General features: G+C 55.0%; 1 protein-coding gene and 2 non-coding genes across 3 annotated transcripts; 1 reads left to right on the top strand and 2 right to left on the bottom strand.

Moving 5' to 3' along the window:
• Positions 1–7,030: 7,030 nt before the first annotated feature.
• LOC143165791 (uncharacterized) lies at positions 7,031–11,918 on the bottom strand. The gene is made up of 3 exons (XM_076349556.1): positions 11,665–11,918; positions 9,227–9,347; positions 7,031–8,364 (listed from the first exon to the last, which is right to left on the bottom strand). Exons 1-3 carry the CDS (start codon positions 11,729–11,731, stop codon positions 7,170–7,172), a joined length of 1,383 nt encoding a protein of 460 aa, XP_076205671.1. The 5' UTR covers positions 11,732–11,918; the 3' UTR covers positions 7,031–7,169.
• A 10,751-nt stretch (positions 11,919–22,669) lies between these two features.
• Positions 22,670–22,752, top strand: TRNAL-CAG (transfer RNA leucine (anticodon CAG)). Its single transcript has one exon. It is a non-coding gene; the product is annotated as a tRNA-Leu (tRNA).
• A 143-nt stretch (positions 22,753–22,895) lies between these two features.
• TRNAL-CAG (transfer RNA leucine (anticodon CAG)) lies at positions 22,896–22,978 on the bottom strand. The gene has a single exon. It is a non-coding gene; the product is annotated as a tRNA-Leu (tRNA).
• Between the last annotated feature and the right edge of the window lie 382 nt (positions 22,979–23,360).

Below are 23,360 nucleotides of genomic sequence, written 5' to 3' on the forward strand. Positions count from 1 at the left end.
CACACAGCAGAACCACAGCTGTGCAACCGGAGAGCCAAAGCAGCTAAGCGGACATCCTGCATTCTGCTAAGCCAGCACTATGAAAGTGGTGGTCCGTTAGCTTGACCAGAGGCTGCCCTAAGCATGAGTGTGCTTACACAACATTTCATAGAAAACCACCGTGCCGAGCAGGGACGGACATTTCATAAGTCACAATCCAGGTCTCAAACCAGAGAGGATGGAGACTGCAGGGTCTCTGCTTCACGGGAATAACCGTGCCCCTCACACATCACCCTGGAGAGAAGTCAGGGCTCGGAGAAGACAATGGCAGAGGTGTCTGACTGCCAGGTCCAGACTGCAGGGAGCAGTGAGAGGGGACAAGCCAGGAGCCAAGAGTGACCCCAGCACAGGCAGCGTCCTCACCGGTGAGGTGAGGTCCCAACAGGGTCTGAGCATGGTTAGCAGAGCCAGATGCTGGTAACAGGGTCCATCAATGGTCTCAGACACACCAAAGTGAGGAACCAGATCCAGGATCCATTCGGGAGGGTTAGGGGGCATCCATTCGGCAGCAGCAGGAGATGGGGATGAAGACAGGGCTACAACACCAAAGGGGTCATCCAGCCAGGAGACAAGATACCTACAGCCTACAAGGTCTACCCAAGAGACAGGGCCAGAGCCAGGACATCAGACGGGCACTCTTACAACACATCCAAAGCAGGGACTAGAGACTCAAGCCTGAGCTTAAATGGGGCTCCTGGGCCTTGGGCAGAGGTGGGGGGGTGTGTGTGGGGGTGAGTCCATCCACAAGTGAGGCTGGTCAGGGTGATTAAGGCCAATTAGTACCCTCAAGTGCTGCCACCGTGCCATCTAATGGATCCTGTGGGGATGTGAAGGCACGGAGGTGAGCCTGTGTGGAGTCCCAGTGTCTCCTTGTTCTCATAAGGTCAATCAAAACAGCTGGCTAACGAAGTGGTGGAGAGGGTTTGCACTGACGTGGAGCTGGAAACCAAAGATGTGGGTCACCAAGGGACCAGAAGGGGCACACCATGACCACAGGCCCCCTGTCTCCTGTGGGTTGGGGGGAAAACCTCGAGGCAGAAGCACGTGTCTTGCACACTAGGTGCCCCACCTGAGCATGACAGACTTGGCATTAGTTCTCTCCTGGGCCAAATTCTACACCTGAGGCAGCCCATGGACCTCCAGGAGGTGCACGGGAAGGTGCACGGTTGGACATCCTTCGTACAAGGTCTTTCCCTGCACTGTCAGACATAGAGAAGCCGGGGAGCAGCAGCAAAGCCAGCGAGCGTGTGCCAACCAGCTGGCTGAGGGACCGGGCATCCAAAAGCTCCCTCAGTGCTCCGGAGCCGCAGCCCCCGAATGGTGCCATGCCGGCGCCGGCGCTCGCTGTGCGTGTCGGAAATGATTCATTACTGTCGGGGCTGACTTGTTTACACAGCCTCCCCCTCCCTCGCCCGCCCTCTCCCCATAACAGAGAGGAGAAAAGAAAAAAAAATTGTTTTTCTTTCCACAAAGCTTCTTATCCCCCAAACGACCTTTCTGGCCTGGTGATTCATCTCGGGGAAGTTTTCACGGACCTCGCCATCTTCGCAACGCACCAGCAGCGCCAGAGCATGGGGCAGGGCGGCCGCACGGCGTGGGGCTGGGGCATGGCTGGGACGAGGGCTCCTGGGATGCAGGGGAGATGCTCGTCCCTGACCCTCTTGCTCGTTCCAGCTCCCCGCTCCAGGCAAGTCCCTGGGCACTGTCTCTTGTATTGCGTTGCCTTTCCCACCTCTCCTCCCTGACGCTAGAGAGGAGAACACAAGGGCAGCCCAAGCCCTGGCTGAGGTGGGAGATGTCCTAGCTCAGCCCTCGGACTCTTACCCCTTTACAGAACACACTTGGAGCATAACATTTGTTTTCTGTGGGTTGTTTTTGGTCATAGCCTTGCTTAAACAAAGGAAAAACCCAGCTGGTTTTTTCAGTGTTGCCTTAGCAGGATGGGAAATGCAACTCCCTGTGAGAAAATACATCCTCTGCAAATTTTTGGCAAGACTGAAGCCCTTAAACAGTGAAGAGGTGGAGCACTAGCCCGGCCACATCAGCTGCACCGGCTTTGCTGTCTCTCGGCGATGCTGGAATTCCCCCCATGGTGCTTAATCATATGCGTTCATCTCTGCACCTCTGCCGGGACCAGGCTTGGTCACCCAGCCCTGGGCTGAATCCCCTGAGGACAAGAGTTTTTAACATAAGGACTTCAAGGGCAGCCTAAGCTGCAGTGACCATGAAATGGTGGAGTTCAAGATCCTCAGGGCACCGAGGAGGACGCACAGCAAGCTCACTACCCTGGACTTCAGGAGAGCAGACTTTGGCCTCTTCAGGGATCTGCTTGGTAGAGTGCCATGGGACAAAGCCCTGGAGGGAAGAGGGGCCCAAGAAAGCTGGGTAATATTCAGGGATCACCTCCTCCAAGCTCAGGAGTGATGCGTCCCAACAAAGAGGAACTCGGGCAAAAACGCCAGGAGGCCCGCATGGATGAACCAGGAGCTCCTGGACAAACTCCAACAGAAAAAGGAAGCCTACAGAGGGTGGAAGCAAGGACAGGTAGCCTGGGAGGAATACAGAGAAATTGTCCGAGCAGCCAGGGGTCAGGTTAGGAAAGCTAGAGCCCTGATAGAATTAAATCTGTCCAGGGACGTCAAGGGCAACAAGAAAAGATTCTATAGGTACGTCGGGGATAAAAGGAAGACGAGGAAAAATGTGGGCCCTCTCCGGAATGAAACGGGAGACCTGGTTACCCGGGATATGGAGAAGGTGGAGGTACTCAATGACTTTTTTGCCTTGGTCTTCACCAGCAAGTGCTCAAGCCTCACCGCCCAAGCTACAGAAAGCAAAGGCGGGACTGGGAGAATGAGGAGCCGCCCACCATGGCAGAACATCAGGTTCAAGACCATCTAAGGCACCTGAAGGTGCACAAGTCCATGGGACCCGATGAGATCCATCCACGGGTCCTGAAGGAACTGGCGGATGAAGTTGCTAAGCCACTGTCCATCGTATTTGAGAAGTCGTGGCAGTCCAGTGAAGTTCCCACTGACTGGAAAAGGGGAAACATAAGCCCCATTTTTAAAAAGGGAAATAAGGAAGACCCAGGGAACTACAAGCCAGTCAGTCTCACCTCTGTGCCTGGGAAGATCATGGAACAGATCCTCCTGGAAGCTATGCTAAGGCACATGGAGGACAGGGAGGTGATTCCAGACAGCCAGCATGGCTTCACCAAGGGCAAGTCCTGCCTGACCAACCTAGTGGCCTTCTATGATGGAGTGACCACATCAGTGGACACAGGAAGGGCTACAGATGTCGTCTATCTGGACCTCTGTAAGGCCTTTGACACGGTCCCCCACAACATCCTTCTCTCTAAACTGGAGAGGTATGGATTTGATGGGTGGACTGTCTGGTGGGTGAGGAATTGGTTAGATGGTCACATCCAGAGGGTAGTGGTCAATGGCTCAATGCCCAGATGGAGATCAGTGATGAGTGGCGTCCCGCAGGGGTCCATACTGGGACCGGTACTGTTTAATATCTTCATCATTGACATAGACAGTGGGATCGAGTGCACCCTCAGCAAGTTTGCAGGTGACACCAAGCTGAGTGGTGCGGTCGACACGCCTGAGGGGCGGGATGCCATCCAGAGGGACCTGGACAAGCTGGAGAAGTGGGCCCTTGGGAACCTCATGAGGTTTAACAAGGCCAAGTGCAAGGTCCTGCACCTGGGTCGGGGCAACCCCCAGTGTCAATCCAGGCTGGGGCATGAAGGGATTGCGAGCAGCCCTGCCGAGAAGGACTTGGGGGTACTGGTGGATGACAAGCTGGACATGAGCCAGCAATGTGCACTCGCAGCCCAGAAGGCCAATCGTCTCCTGGGCCGCATCCAAAGCAGCGTGGCCAGCAGGTCGAGGGAGGGGATTCTGCCCCTCTGCTCTGGTGAGACCCCCCCTGCAGCACTGCGTCCAGCTCTGGAGCCCTCAGCATAAGAAAGACACGGACCTGTTGGAGCGGGTCCAGAGGAGGCCATGAAAATGACCAGGGGGATGGAACACCTCTGCTATGAAGAAAGGCTGAGAGAGTTGGGGTTGTTCAGCCTGGAGAAGAGAAGGCTTCGGGGAGACCTTCTTGCAGCCTGTCAGTACTTAAAGGGGGCTTATAAAAAAGATGGGGGCAAACTTTTTAGCAGGGCCTGTTGCGACAGGACAAGGGGGAATGGCTTTAAACTGAAAAAGGGTAGATTCAGACTAGATATAAGGAAGAAATGTTTTATGTTGAGGGTGGTGAAACACTGGCCCAGGTTGCCCAGAGATGTGGTGGATGCCCCAGCCCTGGAAACGTTCAAGGCCAGGTTGGACGGGGCTTTGTGCAACCTGATCTAGTTGAAGATGTCCCTGCCCATGGCAGGGGGGTTGGACAAGATGGGCTTCAGAGGTCCCTGCCAACCCAAACTATTCTATGATTCTATTACTTTTACTTCTAAAAAAAGGTACAGAACACACATCTTGTGCGCACACATATATACACAATACACAAAGGAATCAGAGCTTGTAACGGTCACTGCGCTCTACAACAAATGACATTTTTAAGCCCCAGCAACTGGTGATGCCCACAGGCTCCGTCCTTCTGCACCGGCATTCACCTTGTGCCCTCCCAGACTGCCCATCGCACAGCGTAAAGCAAGGAGGAACAGCGGTGCCCCCCCCCCCCGTCCTGGGTTTTAACTGCCCCCCATGAGGGCTGCCAGCGCCCTGCCTGCTAACGGCCAGGAAACAGGAGAGGGGAGCAAGGCGAGCACAAGGACGGATCCAGGCTGGAGGAGCCGCTCCTTCTGATGAGTGCCAGCGTGACCATGGCAGCTGGAAGACGGTGGGAGCCAGCCGTGGAGCTGAAACCGGTGTCCTTACAAATACCGTGGTGGGACTTGAGGTGATCAGATCTGCCTGGTGCACATTCATCTCCCCAGCATCGCCGCAAGCCGAGGACTTCACCCGTAGCCAGACAAGTGTCCACTCTGTTTGCTGTAGTGCCTGGAGAGCGACCCAGCTCCCATGGACGTGCACAGGCCATCCAAGACAGCAAGAAATAGGCAAGGCACAGTGTTTTCCAATGTTCACAGAAAGGTCTCGACTCCGCGATGCTCCAGTAACAAGGACGGGATACTACATACATTCAAATGGCTACAAAACTTTACTACAAAAATAACATTTCTAGTGTTTCATATAAAAATAATGCCATAGTACACCGCCTCACGAACTGCGAGGCCACGAACCCCAGCCGTGCACAAGCGGGGCGGATGGGGAGGCGGCGCTGACAGCCCCTGATTCACCCTCCAGGTAAATCAACCCCAGCCAGTGTTACACAGCTGGGCTGCACGGGAGTGCTGCTGCACAAGGAGGGGTTTCACCCCAAATTCCTAATTACAATTAATCAGATTGATTGCATTCTGTACTTGCAAAGCCCGAGATGAATCCCTGGCTCCCCTCTCTCAAGCCAACAAAATGCAGACATAAGGGACTGAGTGATGGCAGAAATCAAACACCGTTGCAGTCCATCCTCTCCACCTCCAGGGCTGGATGGATGCCCTGAAGGTGCGATCTGATGGATCTAATAGGCCGCCTTCCTCTAGCTCTGCTTTACAGCTGGCCCATCATTTTTGCTTTGATTATCTTGCTCATTATGTGTTTTTGCTTTCTTTTTTTTCTACATGCATATTTATACTTTGGGATCTGATCCACTGAGGTTGGTTAGAGGAGGATCTGACCCTTGATACATATCTCTACCTACAAAGCATCATATCATGAAGACCTTTGCACGCTCCAGCAAAATTCATACTGGAGTCAATGTTTAATAAGGGCTTTCAGGAACTGACCACAGATAAAAGGCAAGGCTTACACACAGCAACGTCTAGATGTGTAAAAATCAAAACCAATTCGGGTTAAAAAAAAGCCTGGTACTGTTATGGGGCTTTAATAGCCTGGTGATGAGTGCTATCCAAAAAAGAAAAACTAAAATGCGGCTGAAGTGTAAGACCACGAGCAGGCATTTTGTGCTTTTTTGTGGATCAGCAAACATGCTTATTTCTAGAGAGAATATGGGACCAGAAGGATGGTACGTCTGCTGTGGTGGAGTAATTCCTATGTGACTAAATCCAGAATTGCATTTAGCTCCTCCAAGAGAGTATTTCCTGGGTTTTGTGCTTGCAGAGAACAGAAAAACCCCTCCAATGTTATCACAGGAATAGCAAAATTATTGGGTGACTTCTTGTTTTCTCCCATTTGCAAAGGCTCATCCACGTTATCCTGCCCTGGTGTTGGACGCAGCGGGACACAGGGCGCGTCAGCCGGCAGAAGGGTTTTATTGCAGTTGATTTGCTAAGAACCGGGTCTCAGACTAAATCTGCAAGAAGAAATGCCCATAGTTGTTGGAGAGAAGGGTGGTCTGAGTTCAAGGAGGAGACGGACTGTGGGTTGGCAGCTCCTCTGAACGTGAAATCTGTAGCACTGACCTTCAGTCCCCTAATCAGATGCAGTTTTCATCACCTCTGTCTGAAAGGCTAGACTATCCCTCGTGCCTCCAGCAAGAGTAAATGGGGTATTGGATCAGCCCAAGGAGAGCCAGCACCCAGCTGACCACCAGCATCGGTCTTGCTCTGACAGAGCAGCGACCTGAAGTGCAAAGAAAGAAGCAGCAGAGAGTTTAAGTGCAAATCGTGCTTTTGGTGTTAAGATTGCCCAAGGTGGCTGAGCCCGAGTCCAGCAGTGTGGGTGAGTGGGTGGCTTCTCCGCTGGGCTGTGAGGAAACGCAGAAAAATTCCCAACAGCAATTTGGAAATTCACTTCTGCCCACCACCTGGCAGAGAGCCACCAAGCAGCTCTAGAACAGCAATAGCCTTTGTACGTAACAATGCCAGAAAGAAAAAAAAAGTGTCTCATTTATTTCCAAAATACTGTCATTGGTCAGCGACGACTTAGATATATTTTTGGACATTCTGCTCTGCAAAAAAAAAAAAAAAAAAAAAAATCAGTTTTCTCCGGTATTTTTATTCCCTGCCTTGCTTCGTACTCGTCACCAGTTCAGCATAAACCTAGCTTTCCTGCAGCAACACACATATAGTTTAGGCCAAAAATGTCCACGCCATAAAGCATTCAGATTACTTCCATTGGATAGACATTGTTTTGATGTCCGTCCTTCTGGTAGAGCAAGCCCTGTACCATTTCTCTGGACATTTCTTCTGTTTTGACTCCAAATTTTAGATATAGCCATACAACAGCAACACTGCAAGCCATCAGACCACCTACCACAGAAACTGGGATGACAAAGTGCATTTGAGATCTTGACAAGAAGCGGGGAAAAGGCAGATCATTTGGCCTTTCTGTAGTCAGCTGCACCCTGGCTTGGCCTGAGAATGCTTGACTAGTAAAAACTAACTTATCTGAAGGATCTTGCTTTCCTACAGGCGATGAATAATCAAATGTTCTAGTACCAAAAGCACCTGCAGAGGAACTGACAACCTTGTTGGTATGGACAGAAGGACCTTCGTCTGTGGCAGTTGTGGGGTTTAGAGTAGAAACTGAAGTAGTCTCTGGTGGAACTGGTGTGGCTGGGACTGTGGCGATCTCCATGCTGTCCAGGGTGGAGGGGAGATCTGAACTAAAACTGCTAGAACCAGTGTCTGGTGCGTTGGCTCTTGCACTTGTAGGGTTCAGGGATTCATCTGCAGAAAGTACAGGATGGTCTGATCCTTTAGTAATGGCCACGGGGTCTGAATCTGAGCCAGGAGAAGTCGTGTCTCGAACTTCAGCCCTAGCATTTGCAGTATGTCCTACAGGTTCTTCTGTAGATCCTATGGCGTTGTCAAAGCCAAGCACAAGAGCCGTGGGATATGGGGTGGGCTGGCTGGAGACCATGCCTGCTGCAGAAGTTGTTGAAGGTGCAGGAGATTTTAAGGAATCTCTGTTTGCTTCTGGAGTGACTTCAGAGCGGGCAGCAATTTCCCATATCACGGGGGACGACCCTGCAGGGAGCTGGGTGCTGTCCTGTGTGGCTGGTGGGGACTTGGTGGACGCCTCCGTCCTGGCAGCAGGAACATGTATTCTCTCCAAAACTGTTGTGCCAGTCCCTTGGAAAAAACTAGGTGGAGCAGTGACCTGAGATGGAGCCGTTACTGCAAGATCAACATGTTTCTGAAAAACACCGGGCTCTTCTGGCGCCGCTGCTGAGGTGGCATCACGTGGAAGGGGGGAGGCTGTGGCCTTTTTCTGGTCCAGTTTCTCTACGATCTTCTTCACCCACTCTGCCTCCGGATCTGCACAAATCTCCAAGGACTTCAGAGTAATAAATCTGAAAATAAAAAGGGATCACTTACTGGATAAATAAAACACTGGTTTAGATTATCAGCGTGATAGGGAAGGCATGCAGACAGCAACACTGACTCTCAAGCCCATAGTAAACACCACCAGGTTGGATGGATTATTTATTTCAGGAAAGGCAGGTGCCTCTGAGATCTGATTGAATGAGGAGCAGCTGAACATGACTCATGGGTGAAGGGTTTCCCCCTAAGAAGTTTTTCCTCTTTCAAAAGCCTTGTCCTGATGTTTGGACGCAGTGTTTGCCTCCAGCGCTCAGAGCAGGAAGCTCTGCAGGCACCAGCTGCCTAGGGGCAAGTGTCCATGAAGACAAACCCCTCTGATTTACTGAGATGAGACGAGGCTTTCCAGGGCCAGCCCAGCAGATTCACTCTGGAGCAACCTCCTGAACTGCAGTAAAGTGGTCTTGATGGTCCCTCACCTCCAGGGTAAGTCAAACCCATTATTCTGGGGAAAAAATGCAGTTTTCCTCATCCAGTTAAGCTCACGAGTCTGAATCTGCTTCCAGAGAAAATACCTGCTTTCACAGAAACACGTGAGCTCTCGCCCTGCGTGCTTCCACTGCCCCGTTCTGCCAGCATGTACGTCCGTCCGTCAGTCCCTTTCCCCATCCCTTTATCCCTGTCTCACTCTCTGTGTGAGCCCCTGATCTCACTTGGAGGCTGTCGGTCTTTAAATAGGGAAAGAACCCCACCCACCCTTCAAATAAATACCAGCGTTCGCTCTCTTTCCAGATTGCTCCTTGCTCCAAAGCAAGGGCATTTGCTGGCAGGTTAATGCTTAACTGGTGTCGGAGGGCGTACGGCAAGGGAGGCAGGCGGCGGGGCAGTGCTTACATGACAGCTTGTTTGGTGCAGCGGGGTTCGGTCCTGCGGTAGCTCCTTATCCGCTTCGCCGCTATCCCAGATGTAAAACGGCCGCACTCTATTGAACACTTCAGAGGTGCTTTGGGTTGCCCTGAAATAAAGTTTTCAACGTATTAAACATTGGCTTTTTATTAGGTACAGTAAAACCCAGCACTTTCTTTTTCCCCTTCTCTGGGGAGAAGGAGTCCAAAGCTTGCCATAGAAGTTTCCAGTCCCTGCCAAAATGAGATGCCTCTATGAAGACAACTCCTGCCAGGGCCATGATTGTTTGTATCACCCGAACAGGTGATATGGTACCCAGAAAACCGCAAAAAAGCACTGTGAAAATCATGGGGCTCTTGGGACACCGTTGCAGCTTGCCTTATAGGATGTGCAAGCACTGGCTGGAGGTCCTTTGTGCAAACACCTGGACCTGCAGGTCCTCTCCCCTTTGGGTCACAGGAGGAGTGCTCTCAGCACGCTGCCCAGAAGACACATTTCTTCATTCCCAAAAGACCTGCTGCAGCCATCACCAGCTGGCTCTTGGTGCAGGCAGTGCAGATCAGAGGGCAGGATGCCTGTCCCATCCGTATCTGGATCAGTCATACCTCTTCCTGCTGTGGGAGTTTCCCTCCAGGTGAGGGAAGCACCAGGGAGCACCGCCAGCCTTTCTTTCTGCAGAGCCAGCCTGATTTCATCACTTCAGAGGAGATGGATGCTTGGCCACAGGTGAGCATCCTGCCTCTCTGTTTGCTGGTACGTGGTCTCTGAATGCCACTTGGACTCAGAGAAAGGGTGCAGAGAAAGAACCTTTTGGTGAATGATACATTGCTCCCGTAGATATCTCAGCAGCCCAGCTTCACAGCACAGTTTCTCACCAAGCATCTCTTTTCCACCTCCACCGGAAAATACGGTTTTCATTTTGCAAAGTGTAAAAATAAAACTCCACTTGACCCCTTCAAAGGGCAAAGCCAGTCACACCACCGGGGACCTTTCATTCCTGCACCTACCCCTAGCCTGCAACAACAGGCGTTTGCCAAGTGAGGGGAGGTTGCACAACGCAGCCTGGCAATTTGTTTCTGACGTCCCAGGGGGCAAGACTCAGAAAAACAAGCTCTGATTTATCCGAGGCCCCCTGTGAAGAAAGGAGCTGGAGTCTGGTTTAGATCTTTAGAACTCCACTTCTCCGAGCTGCATCTGAATCTTTGCCAAAGGGGCCTCAGGGACACCTGGGATCTGGGTGTTTATCCACCTGGGACCACGGCTCCTCAGAGGCACCGCTCCTGGAAGCCATCGGTACCTGCTTTTCAGCACGGTTCCTCAAGAGACCCCGGCCAGGGAGCACCGCCAGCCTTTCTTTCTGCAGAGCCAGCCTGATTTCATCACTTCAGAGGAGATGGATGCTTGGCCACAGGTGAGCAGAGCTAGGCAGTGCTGAAGCAGGCAGCGGGTTCCCAGGGCAGGGTAAGCTGCCCGGCGTCCCCGTTGCCCACTTTACTCAGGCCAGCCCTGGAGAACCTGCTCGGAGGTGTGAGGAGAGGAAGAAGCTCCATCCCCAGCTGCCCTTGCTGTCCTCACTCCTCCCGTCTGGTGGCAGCAGGGCACAGATCTTAAGGGCTCTTTGCCCGTCTCCCTTCCCATGGCAGAATAGATCATCCCTTTGTCCTGGGCGAAGTCCAGCTTTGCCTGCGCTGCCGAGAAGCTGGCTGCCAGCCTGGCAACCCACCCTGCTTAATTGCTGCCTTGGGCAGCAATCACTGATCTGTGCCATAGGCGACTTAAACCGAGACCAGCCCAGGGAGAGGTGCGCCCACCTCCTCCCGGTCCTCCGGCCCCACGCGGGACCACCCCGGAGCACGCCAAGGTCTTTATCCAGCGAAGAGAAGAGCGTTTCCCACCTGTGCACACACACACACTGCACACACACACACACACACACACACTGCACAGGCACTGGAGCTGCAGGCGACAGCACACACACACACCCCCCACCACGCAGCCACGGGAGCACTGGCATCCTCAGGACAGGGAGCCTTTGCGGACAGACATCCATCCTTGGGCAGGCTGCGGTCTGCCCCCATGGCATGTCCCTAGGGGACATGAAGAAAGGGGAAAAGTCCATTACGCTTCTTTTCTAATAGGGATCATCAGAAAGTCTCTCCGACACTCTCCCCACCCACCCTCAGGAGTGACAAAAGCCGCCACGGGGCTGCTCAGAATTCCCTGCTGCCAGGATTGCCGCCGTAGGCTCCCCCTGCCCCTTCCCCTTGTAGCCTGATCCTGCTACAAGATCTCCCACAGCCCATGAAGGTCCCTCGGTGCCTGTAGCCCGATCCAGCACCGCCTTCCCCCCCCACTTCACCAGCCCCTCGTGAACCTCGCTGCTCCCCCGGGGAGCCCAGGGAGTAGCAAGCGGAGCTGTGTCTCACCTCCAGCCAGGGTCGCCAGGCACAAGATCCTCAGCACAAGCAGGACCTGGAGAGAAACAGCCTTCATGTTCCCGTGGTCGGCAGTAGGAAGGGTAGGCAGGGAAGGATTACTGGCAGTATTTCCCGCTCCCGACTGCTTATTGCATCCTCCGGAGCAACACAGCTGCTGCAGCTCATTCCAGGATTATGAAGACCCGAGATGGGGTTTCAGCTGTTATTCAGCTCCCCCGCACGAGTCTCAGGGTGATGACAGGAGGCGGAGGGAAGAGCGGGACGGGGAGGGAATACCGCCTGCTCCGGAGCTAGATGGCTCCTGGAATTCCCCAGCTGCACTTACATCAGCTTTTCTTAGCTCACGCAGAGCAGCTCCAGCCTCCTTGGCAAATTATTCAGGCAGGGACTTTCAGGAGTCAGCTGCTCCATCCTCCTCTCCCACCGATGTGTCTCTTGGCCAGACAGCCTGTGCTAAGGCACCACTGTCCTTAGGCTTATGAAGCTCTCCCAACCTCCAACCTGCAGCTCCCCGATGTACATTAAGCTCATCATTTACCCCGAATGCAAAAGCAGCTATTCCCTTCCTTTTTGGCAGCCATCTTATAACAGCAGCGCTGCTCATTAGGCCAAAAGAGGCGGCATTTGCTAATCAGGATCACAAGTTCATCAGCTAGACTGGCGAGCTCAGGCCAGGCTGCCTCTTAGGAGCGTCACCAAAGCAAGAGGTGAGCAGGGGACCCAGTGGCCTCCCCAAGCAGCTCCTTGTTCCCTGGGCACGTTGTCCGCAGCGTGTGCTTGTTACTACAGTCCTGGCTTTCGGTATATGGCAGGATCTCAGCCATCGGGGTCTTGCTGATGCTGAGAGCAGGAGTACGAGGCCCCCAGATCTGCAAACAACCAGGTTGGCTGGGGAGCTTCCTGGCACCAGCACGCAGCCATGTCTGAAGCGGACATACCAACTCGGCGGTCACATCCTGCACCTTTACTTTCTCTTTCATCTCAGATCCCAGCAGAATACATAACAATTCCCCCTGCCAACTCCCTCAACTGAAAGATGAAGATAAGATCAAGCGTGGCTGCCCTTGAAATCTTTTTTTCCCCAGAGTTTTCTTAGGGCTGGTGGAAACCTGGCTTCTCTGTGCTATGGGAAATTCCGACAGTTCCAGTTAGGATTTTATTCCTAAAAAGTGAAAACCCCCAGGTTTCCATATGATGCATTTTTAAAACATTTGGTGAAAGTCCCAGCCTGTAACTTCAGCCTTTGCTTATATTGTAAGAGAAGATAAAGCCCATTTCAAGGAAATAAAATAAAACAAAAATTAAGACCTTGAAATAGTCTGTTTCATCCAGCCAGAACAGAACATGCTGCGTCTGCTGGGATGTTTTCTGGCCCCTTCTCCAAACGGTGTTTTCTCAGGCTGGGCAGAGCCTTACAGGAGACTTTTATTCCGGGAACTGGCATTGCCCGAGGCCGTCGGGTGCCTTGGATGCTGAAAGCGATGGCACAGCCCACAAATGCTCACATGTCCCCTGAAAAAACAGGTTCTGCTTCTTCTGCAAAGGGTTTACTGTCATTGATGGATAAATCTGAGGAAGGGCTCCAACACGCACATAAAGTGTGAGGGCAAGTGCTTCGTTTGCTAAAGGCAGGACTTACCACAGGTATTGTTGTTTTAAGGCACAAACAGCTCTTTGGCAGGGTAACGCAGCTGCTTTTCCTGCACAGGCTGGGCTGGTGGTGTTTTACCTGGTAGGGGACTCCTCCAGGACACCCTCGGAGACCTCCCTTTGCTCCCAGACAGCTCGGCAGCTGGATTTGGAGGTGGCATCTGCACAAAGAAATCCCGCAGCAGGAAGGTGGAGGGCAGCCGCAGCCTCAGCGTGGCTCTGTGGGACATGGCAAGCCTTCAAGTGCCGGCAGCGGCGTGGGTCTAAGCCACCAGCAAGCCCTGCAGTTCCCACCAAAAGCGGGACGCAGAGGACACAGCAGTTAGCTCTGACGGGAGCGGGCAGCTCCAACAAGCGATGACAAACCTGGGCTGCAGCTGACAGAAAACTGGCATCGTCGCTGCCAACCCGCGTCCTATACCACCCTCCCCGTCCCATTGCACATCTGCCCCTCCAGCATGCCAGCGCCAGCCGCTTACTGCACTTCTTTTAGGTCCTGCAGCATTGAAAAACCCAAAGTCAGAGGACCTGCTGTAGCCCAGGAGATATTTCTGCTGTAACTAGCAATAAACCATAGGCGTTGTATTGATCTGACAGTGAAGGATCTCAGTACTTCTCTGGGCTTGTTTTGGCTTCAGATGATTTTAGCTTCTTTAGGTGCGATAGAAATTGTCTAGGCAATTGCTGTTGTCTTAATTTGATTTAGTTTTGCTTTAGTTTCTAGGAATAGCAAGTAGTTATTCAGCGTGGGTCTGGGACTGTAGATTAAATTGTGATGTGGATGAGGGCACGCAGAGGAGGACACCAGCAATCCCAGTCCATAAACACAAATCACAGCACCCAAGCAATGGAGTGTGCAACCCTGTGAGGCAGGGACAACCAACTTTCAAGGAAATAAAGAGCAGAAAAACTGAGTAACTGGGAACCAAGGAACACAGGCTGTGCTAAGAAAAATGTATGAAAATGAAACCAAGCAGACCAAGACTGAGGAGGAAGAAAGCCCACCACGAACGTCACATCCTTCCAACGAAGACCACAGGCTGGGGCAGCTCATCACAGTCCTTCCCCATTCTTCCTTAGGAGGACTGGGAGGAAGCTTCCTGATGCACCCAAAGGCTCTCTGAAGGGGTGGTGTAGCACCAAAGAAAAGCAGAAGATACTAGGAAGAGGGTTGGGTTTTTTCTCCCCATATAACTTTAACTGCAGTACGAATGAGGCAGGCCCTTAGGCTGATCTGAAACACGGACAAGGAAAAAACATGAGCAAACGTAGGTCCGTGCAGCTGCTATCGAGCGTGGGCAGAGGCGCCATGCACAGGGCACTGTGCACCGTTGGGGCTGGGACTGTAACCTCTGGGCCCTCTAACACAGCTCCAGGTTTGATGCTCAGCACTCACAAAAGGACTCTGTGGCTCATGCCAGACAGTTCGGTGTCGAGGTTGGAGTCTGGGCTGTCTGGTTCCAGTTCCTGCTCTGCTCTAAGGACAGTTTCCTATCAGGATGGATGTCCTGCTACTTAAACGCTGGCTTTGCTGCGGAGAAAGGGAGAACAAGGTCTGGTGTGGACTGGATGTTGATGACAAAGGCATGCTCAGAAGCCTCGTCTGATGCCATACCCCTAACCTTTGGTTGCTCACCGGCAACCATTAGCCAGGAGCTTGGCTTATTGCTCCAAACCACGGATACCCACCCTCTGCAGCTTTGCCAGGGCTGTGCACAGGGTCAAGGTCCTCACAGGTGGAAGGAATGTATGACTAATGCCGGGAGAATTGCTCTTGAAGGCTTGTGGTGGGTTGGCCCTGGCTGGCGCTGGTGCCCACCAAGCTGCTCTTTCACTCCCCTCCTCGGCTGGACAGGGGAGAGAAAATATAACGAAAGGCTCGTGGATTGAGATCAGGACAGGGGGAGATCACTCACCAATTACCGTCACGGGCAAAACAGACTCGACTTGGGGAAAATTAATTTAATTTATTACCAATCAAATCAGAGTAGGGTAATGAGAAATAAAAACTAAATCTTAAAACACCTCCCCCCCTTCTTCCTGGGTTCAACTTCACTCCCGAATTCTCTACCTCCTCGCCCCCAGCGGCGCAGGGGGACGGGGAATGGGGGTTGTGGTCAGTTCATCACACGTTGTTCCTGCCGCTCCTTCCTCCTCAGGGGGAGGACTCCTCACACTCTTCCCCTGCTCCAGCGTGGGGTCCCTCCCACAGGAGCCAGTCCTCCACGAACTTCTCCAATGTGAGTCCTTCCCACGGGCTGCAGTTCTTCACAAACTGCTCCAGCGTGGGTCCCTTCCACGGGCTGCAGTCCTTCAAGAACAGCCTGCTCCAGTGTGGGTCCCCCACGGGGTCACAAGTGCTGCCAGCAAACCTGCTCCAGCGTGGGCTCCTCTCTCCACGGTCCACAGGTCCTGCCAGGAGCCTGCTCCAGCACGGGCTCCACAGGGTCACAGCTTCCTTAAGGCACATCCACCTGCCCCGGCGTGGGATCCCCCGTGGGCTGCAGGTGGATATCTGCCCCACCATGGACCTCCATGGGCTGCAGGGGGACAACCTGCCTCACCATGGTCTTCACCATGGGCTGCAGGGGAATCTCTGCTCCGGTGCCTGGAGCACCTCCTCCTCCTCCTTCTTCCCTGCCCTTGGTGTCTGAAGCGTTGCTTCCCTCACATATTCTCACTCCTTTCTCCGGCCGCCGTTGCTCTTGTGCTGCAGCTTTTCCCCTTCTTAAAGATGTTATCCCACAGGCGCTACCACCATCGCTGATGGGCTCGGCCTTGGCCAGTGGCGGGTCCGTCTTGGAGCCGGCTGGGATTGGCTCTATCGGACACAGGGGAAGCTTCTAGCAGCTTCTCACAGAAGCCACACCAGACCCCACACCCCCCCCACCCACTACCAAAATCTTGCCATGCAAAGCCAATACAAGGCTAAAAGCAACTTGACCCTGCAAAGGCAATACGCAAAGAGAACAAGGGCTGTGTCCTAAACAAACAGGAAACAGCCCCGGAACACGGCCCGTCTCCTACAGGGTGTTTCCATGCTGGAAATTCCACGCTGGAGCACCAATATGCTCCTTGGCTATTCTTGGTTCCTCGTGTAAGAAGGACTATGCGCTGTTTGTTACAATAAGTTTGTCTTCCTGGAAATCAGGTGGTGACTGGAGAAAAAGGAAAAGTCAGTGAGACCTAGGAGGCTGTATGTGACTTGGAAGAAAGAGATGCCAGAGCTGATCAGATGAGAATGCTGACGATTTCCACTGCATGGTCTGTTCAGGAGCTCCCAAGACCTCAGGAGTTGGTCCTCCTGGAGCAGGGAAGCCCCGCACCCCTGGTAACAGGTATTAACAGCATCCTTTGCTGTCCACGTCCTCTGTCCCAGAGGCTTGCTGGAAAGAGGCAGCAGGAACACTTAGCTTTTGGGAAGACCCAGCCAGTTTTGATGCTGCAAAGGAGACAGACAGACTCCAACGCCGGACACGTGATGAGATTCTTTCCGCTGATAATGCTCCCAGCTCCGAGCTGCCTTGTGGCAGCTCATCCTTGCTCTACACCCACCTCTCCTCAGTGGGGTTGGCAGCTCAGCCATCGCTCCGATACAGTCCCCCTCTCCTGCAGCCCAAGAGCCTTAAACTCAGGGCAGCTCAAGCACCACCACTGCGGCAGTTTCCACACTCTCCAGAACTGGGCTCCTCCGGTTTCTCTTGAGGAGCGCACATGCAGCAAGGTCTGTGAGCCAGGACATGGTGCACGTACTGCAGATGAGGCCAGCGCGTGCAGCCGGCCCCCAGCGTGTGGGACCAGATTCCCAGACTTCAGTCTGGAGAAGCCTCGATGGCTTTTCCAATGACACGGCACTGGGTGGTATGGCCCAGAGCAGTCCAGAACCGACCCAACAACCTCCCCTCTCCCGGCCAAGGCAACGTGCTAGAGCCAGGAGATGGTTCCTTAGAGCCAAAGATGGCCTCTTGTTTTGGAGATGGCCTCAGCCTATGCTTAATGTAGAGCTCTTGAGCCGTTAGTGTAATAAGGGAGAGGATTAAATGGCAGGGGATCCAGAAAATCTGTTTGGCACTGCACGACTTCGAATTTTCTCACATTAAAGAAAAAAGCAGGAAATGAGGAGCAGATGCCTGGGGCTGTCTGCAGCCAGCGTCTCCACAGGGGGCAAAACAAGTCCTGTTTGGGAAGTATCAACCAGGACGGGGCTTGTGTTTTTAAGAAACTACTTTACATAGAAAATGTTTTCAGAAATAGCAGAGAAAACCACACAGGCTTTCACTTCTCTGAACACAATGGCTTCCTCCTTCCTTGTGAACAAGAACAAATTTGGGCTCCAGCACACAGTGCAAAATGCTCATGGTCTGTGTTTTTCCACGGTGAGGCAGCCCACAGCTACCGGTCACCGTCCCAAGCCAGCCAGGCTGCCGGAGCAGCCAGAACTGAGGACAACTCATTCTGCAACTGTCCCATGGACACTGCCAAGGACTGCATCGGCTGCTGCAATAAAGAAGATTTAAGGTGGTTGAAAATATTGCGTGCAAAGAAGCAAACACAGAGCTGTTTAGTCGGCAACACAGTTAAGCTCCTCCTAAACAGAGAAGAGTCGCTTGGCCCCCACAGAGCAACGCAGCCACCGGGAGCAAGCTCTTCCCTAGGACAGGGGACGGGGAAGGCTCTTCTGGGGAGATGTGCCTGGATGGCACAGATGAAATCGGGGCAGCTTTGCAGATAAGGGGAAGGAGCATGCTGGGACTCCGCCAGAACGGGCTTGCCCGAGCACATCGGGCCCCTGGGTCCTGCTAAGTCCCTACGGAGCTGGAGAGACATCCTGATGTTGCAATCCTTCTGTGTAGCTACAGGCCCCGAAGGCAACGTTTCCACAGAACTGGCGCGATGAAGGAGTGCCAGATGATCCCCAGAAGGGCCTTCTCTCACCACTGCACTGCAGGGAAGAGAGGGGAGAGCAGCAGCAGGTCTGGTCAGGACGGGCATGACAGAAACCTCCGTGCACCACAGGAGCTGCCGCAGGAGCTGCTGCCAGGCTTTCCCTTGGCGTAGGAGTGGCTGTGCTGTGCCTCACCCCAGGGTGGTACAGGGGGGTCTCCCCTCCTTCGTATCCTGGAAAAGGGTCCTACCAGGGCCACTGTGGGAACAGGCAGAAGGTGGGGAGCAGGAAAAGTGCCACAGCTCTGCTATTTTACCTCTGCCACAGCCCAGGGTCAAGCTAGTGCCTGCTGCCCTGGCTGAGGGAGAGGATGAGGCATGCGCCTCTTTGCAGCAGCCCCAGCTACCCAACCCCCCCATCCCTCCCTCCCGCAGCAGCAGGAGCAGAAAGCGCATGTGCCAGCAGCCCCCCTGTCCTGGGGGGTCCTTCTCCAGGCGGGAATGGCCAGGTCCTGGCCCCAGCCCTTCGCTCAGGGGTGCAGGGAGATCCTGCCTGCCACAGACCCAGCCCTTTGGCCCTGTCCAACAGCACGCGTGGGCCAGCACAATCATCACCTCTCCGCACCCCCACTTCCCACTTCTCCATCCAAAATGTTCGCACATGAATGCTGCCAATCTCCAAGAAAGGAGCTTACCAGAAGCAGCCCTGTTTATTGCCTTCTTGGAAAGGCTCACCTCTTCCCATGTCCCTAGGGCAGGAGAAGGCTGTGTGCCTTCCAACAGCATCTGCGGGACCAGTTTGACATGAGCTTATCGTTAAGCCGTGATGGTGGGTGAAGGAGAGATCCAGAAAACCTCTCTCCAGCGGTGCCGCTGGGGCTGACCCCCAACGGTGTCTCTGTGAGAGCCGGTGGCACCTGCGGGCCAGCCCCAAAGGGCAAGAGGAGCTGCCACATGCAGTGCTATGACCTGCTAGACGTGGCTGCGCTGGGGCCATTGGCACCCCCTGGTCTGAGCTGAGCCCTCCCGTCCCACAAGCTTTCAGATCCCCGACAGTCTCTTATAGAAATGGGACATCGCAGCCCTCCAGACCAGAGCTGGCACCCCGCTCATTCACGCAGCTCTTTCTGCCAAGCCTCGGCCACGGGCACGCACCGAGCTCCCCACCGGTGTCCAGCGACACACACCAGCAGCAGCAAACAGCCCCAGGAGCCCGCAGGGCTTCCAGCACCCAACAAGCCTTTACATGAATTAGCAGAATAAACACAGGGGCTGGGCAGGGAAACAAACCCAGACACGCTGTTTCTCTGCCCAGGCTCTTAACCCTTTTCAAGCCTTGCTGGCTCAACTGAGAGACCAGGGAGTCACCAGACCCCTTCCCTCTCCCACCCCAGATTTTCTGCACCCCACGTTGTAAGAACAGGCTGTCTCCTTCTCCTCTGCTTTTGCCCAGAGCCTCCACGCTCCCACCGGGTTTCAGCTATGACCTGCTCCCTCACCAGTATCATCCCAGGGAAACATGCTTTTGCCTTACCCAAACTTTCTTTCTGGGAGCATCACGCCTGCCCCACCACCTGATGCAAGAGCTCCTTGGGCTCCCAATCGGCTGTGGTGGCTGTGGGATGTATTTTTAGGGTCAATGCAGCTGTCTCACCTCCTAACAGAGCAACAGGCTAGCCATTAGCATTTCGGTGTTGGCTGGGCACAGTTAAAAAAAGGGTTGCTGGGGGTAAGGATAAGGGAGATTCCTGCCCTGGGCCATGATTCCTCATACCAACCCGAGGAGGCAGCAGGGGATAATTGAAGAAAGCAGAGATGAGGCGTGCCTAGGATTCAAAATGCTATTTGGGGAACAAATCCCCCCCCCCCAAACCAGAGCTGATCTCAAACCAGGGCTTGTGACTGAAGGCAGCCCTTGCCAAAACAACACAAACCGTCTGCTGCAAGAGCTGGCTGACATGCCCGTGCCCCTTCTCGCTGAGCTGGTCTGCAGCCCAGAGACCTCCCCGCGGGTGTCCTCCATGTCTAGCCCCAGCCCACACCTCCAGAGCACCGCAGGTTCACCTGCTCCAGGCCAGCAGGGTGAAATTTAGGGAACAGCCTGACTGCAGGCAGCAAGACCGACCCCCCCCCCCCCCCCCCCGCAGACCCCCAGAGCTGTGTCAGAGGGGATGGGGGAGCACCGGCAAGTTGTAGAGCAAAGGCTCCCTCCGGGAGGGGTGCAGGGCAGTGGTGCGGCCGGCCTCGGGATCCCCCTGGCCACCACCGACAGGCATCCGCCGAGAGGAAAGACCCCCATCAGCAAAGGATGCGCCGCTTCCCCCGGGCACTCACCGGATGGCCGGCAACAAAAAAAAAACAACACCCAAGGTGTCCCCAACTCCTGGCCCACAGCCAGGGCCCCTCGGTGGCCCCACCAGCCCAAGGGTGACAGGGGCCACGAGGAACGGACGCGCGTCCTTTCCTGCTCTTTGAAAGGGTCCCACTTGCCCCAAGGAGCTCACACCGCGCTCTGCCCCCGGGGGAGGCTCCTGCGGAGTTTCCTGAGCTGGAAGGGCCTCTGCCTCTTGCTGCAGCAGACAATGCCATCATGTGGCAGTTATTACTTCCTCGGCTGAAGCATCCACGCTAAAAATTGCCGCTTCCGCCCTGGAGTTAATTAGCAAACCCCTCTGCCCTGCCAAAGTGCCTCTACAAGGAGATCCCCTAGCTGGGTGCTGGTAACTCGGAGCCGGTATCGGTGGACTGGGGCTCCCAAACGCCGACCTCCCTGCGGGCCCTGGGCACCTCCAGAGGCTGGGCTTCTCCCACGGGGCAGGAGAGGGACCTCCCGGGACAAGCCCAACCTGTGGAGGTCCCAGGCTCTCACGGTTCCCACGCAGGAGCTGGACCTGGACCTCGAGGGGCCACGTGGAGGAGATGATTTCAGCGCCGCTGTTATCGTTTCCTGCTCGTTGAGATACAGCGAGTAGAAGCAGATAAACATCTCCGCTCTGAGGCCGCAGGGACTTTCATTGCCGGACAATGGGCTGACCGAAAAGTTCAAAAAATAGCTTTCTCTGCTGGCTCTTTATGCCGCTCTGGATGTGGCTTTTTCCCTTTCTGCTCCCTGCCCTCCATTCACTTCTCCCTCTTCTGGCTGCTCTCCCAGCTTGCTTTCATAGCGATAGCTCATGCAAAGACGGCCAAGAACAACTCCTCCGAGCCGTAACCATGGGCAGGCAGCGTAGGAAGCTGCAGGCAGGCTCAGCAGAGATCTTTTTCAAAATTGCCAGCTAAGGTATTTCAAGCAAAAGCCAGTTCTGGGGAAGGGCTACATCAAGCCCTGGGGAGTGCATGCCCGGCGGGCAGACCCGGGCCTCGAGTCACCCTCGGGGGCTCAGCAGTGGCTGAGGGGGTTTCAGCTGCAGCAGCGCTAGGCGGGATGTGCAACCAAGACCACATGCCACCTCCCGTCCTGGCAGGGTCCGGGCCCGTGTGCCAGATGTCCTGGCACCTCCTTTAGCAGTCCTCACTTCTCCAGAATACATAATACCACATTTCGTATAAAACCAATATTAAATATACTCTGGAGAAGCTGCAGGAGCTGCCGAGAGGTGCTGAGAGGACTCGTGTTTTTCTGTGAGAAATCCAAGCGCCGACTTCTCTGCAACTGGCCCGCGTAGCGACGAGTCGTCCTCGATCACGTCCTCAGAGGGACACCGCCAGCTATTTCCAGTCCCTTTTTTAATATATAAATAAGCAGGTGTGCCACGTGAAGGGTCGCGGCAGTTCCTCTCCTCCTCACGCTTCCCGAAGCGCTGCGATGGCGGCCCAGCGTGGCACGCTGGCTCACGCTTCCCACCGTTGCGCGGTCTGGGCCGTGGCCCTCCCCGGTTCCCCCCCAACCACCGACCCCCTGCTCTTGCCACCGGCCGGGGCTGCGGCCCTTTCCCCCACCCCGGCGGGACCTCCCGGGGTGTTTCTGTCGGGAGGAGGAGGCGGTGGTGGGTTTGGGTTTAGGTTTAGCCCGCTGCGCTTCTTCCCCGGGTGCCGCCATGGCGGTTTCTCTCCTGCGTGGGGAGCACGGGTTGTGAGTCTTGACCAGGGCAGCGACAGCAAGTTTATGCCTTTGGGAAGCTTTTTGCCCCTGGAGAATTTGTCACAAACCCCCAAGCTACAAAGTGAGGTACAAACGCCTCCGAGCGGTGCCGCTGCGGCCTGCGTGCAGGAGGGCTGCCGGCCCCTCACCCCCGGCCCCCCGGCCTGGCAGGAGGGAGGTACGGGCCCCCGGCGGCCACAGAACCAGCGAGAGGGAGCCGCGGGGAGCCCAACCGCCAGCGCCCGACACCCGCGGCCCTCGCCCGGGGACCCTCGGGGGCGGGAGCCGCCCTCGCCCGGGGACCCCCGCGGGCGGGAGGTCGCCACAGCGGCCGGCTGCGGGTGGTGTAGCGCGGGGCAGGCAAGGCCGCGCAGCGCTGTCAGGATGGCCGAGCGGTCTAAGGCGCTGCGTTCAGGTCGCAGTCTCCCCTGGAGGCGTGGGTTCGAATCCCACTTCTGACAAGTGGCAACCTTTTTGCGGTGCGGTCGCCTTTTAGCGTTAATTAAAGTTAATGAGCCGATCGCCTTTAATTGCGGCGGGTTTTTTTTATCGGCCCCCGCCCACCCCCAGCGAAAAGCGGCGGCCGGGCGGCGCAAAAGGGAGCTGTCAGAAGTGGGATTCGAACCCACGCCTCCAGGGGAGACTGCGACCTGAACGCAGCGCCTTAGACCGCTCGGCCATCCTGACCCGCCTGGGCAATCGCCCCCCCGCCGCCGCTTTCCCCCGCCGCTCGGCCGGTGCCACCGCCGGCTCGTTCGCGATCGTCCCGGAGCGGTGACGGTGACCGGGGAGAGGTGCCCGAGGGAAAGCGGGTGTCACCCCCGACTTCCAAAAGGGCAGCCGGGGAGCTGCGGGCCGGTCAGCCTCGCCCCCACCCTCGGGAAGGTGGTGGAACCCCCCGGGAACCATCCCCGGGCAGGTGAGGGTCAGCAGCAGCCAGCATGGCTTTTCCCGGGGGAGGAGACCAGCTCGATAAACTTCTATGATGAATTTATGGGCCTGGCAGACGAGGGGAGAGCAGCTGATGTTGTCTACCCGGACTTCAGTTTTGCCTTTGACACCGTCTCCC

The sequence above is a fragment of the Aptenodytes patagonicus genome, chromosome 11 (assembly GCF_965638725.1).
Source record: "Aptenodytes patagonicus chromosome 11, bAptPat1.pri.cur, whole genome shotgun sequence".
NCBI lineage: Eukaryota > Metazoa > Chordata > Aves > Sphenisciformes > Spheniscidae > Aptenodytes > Aptenodytes patagonicus.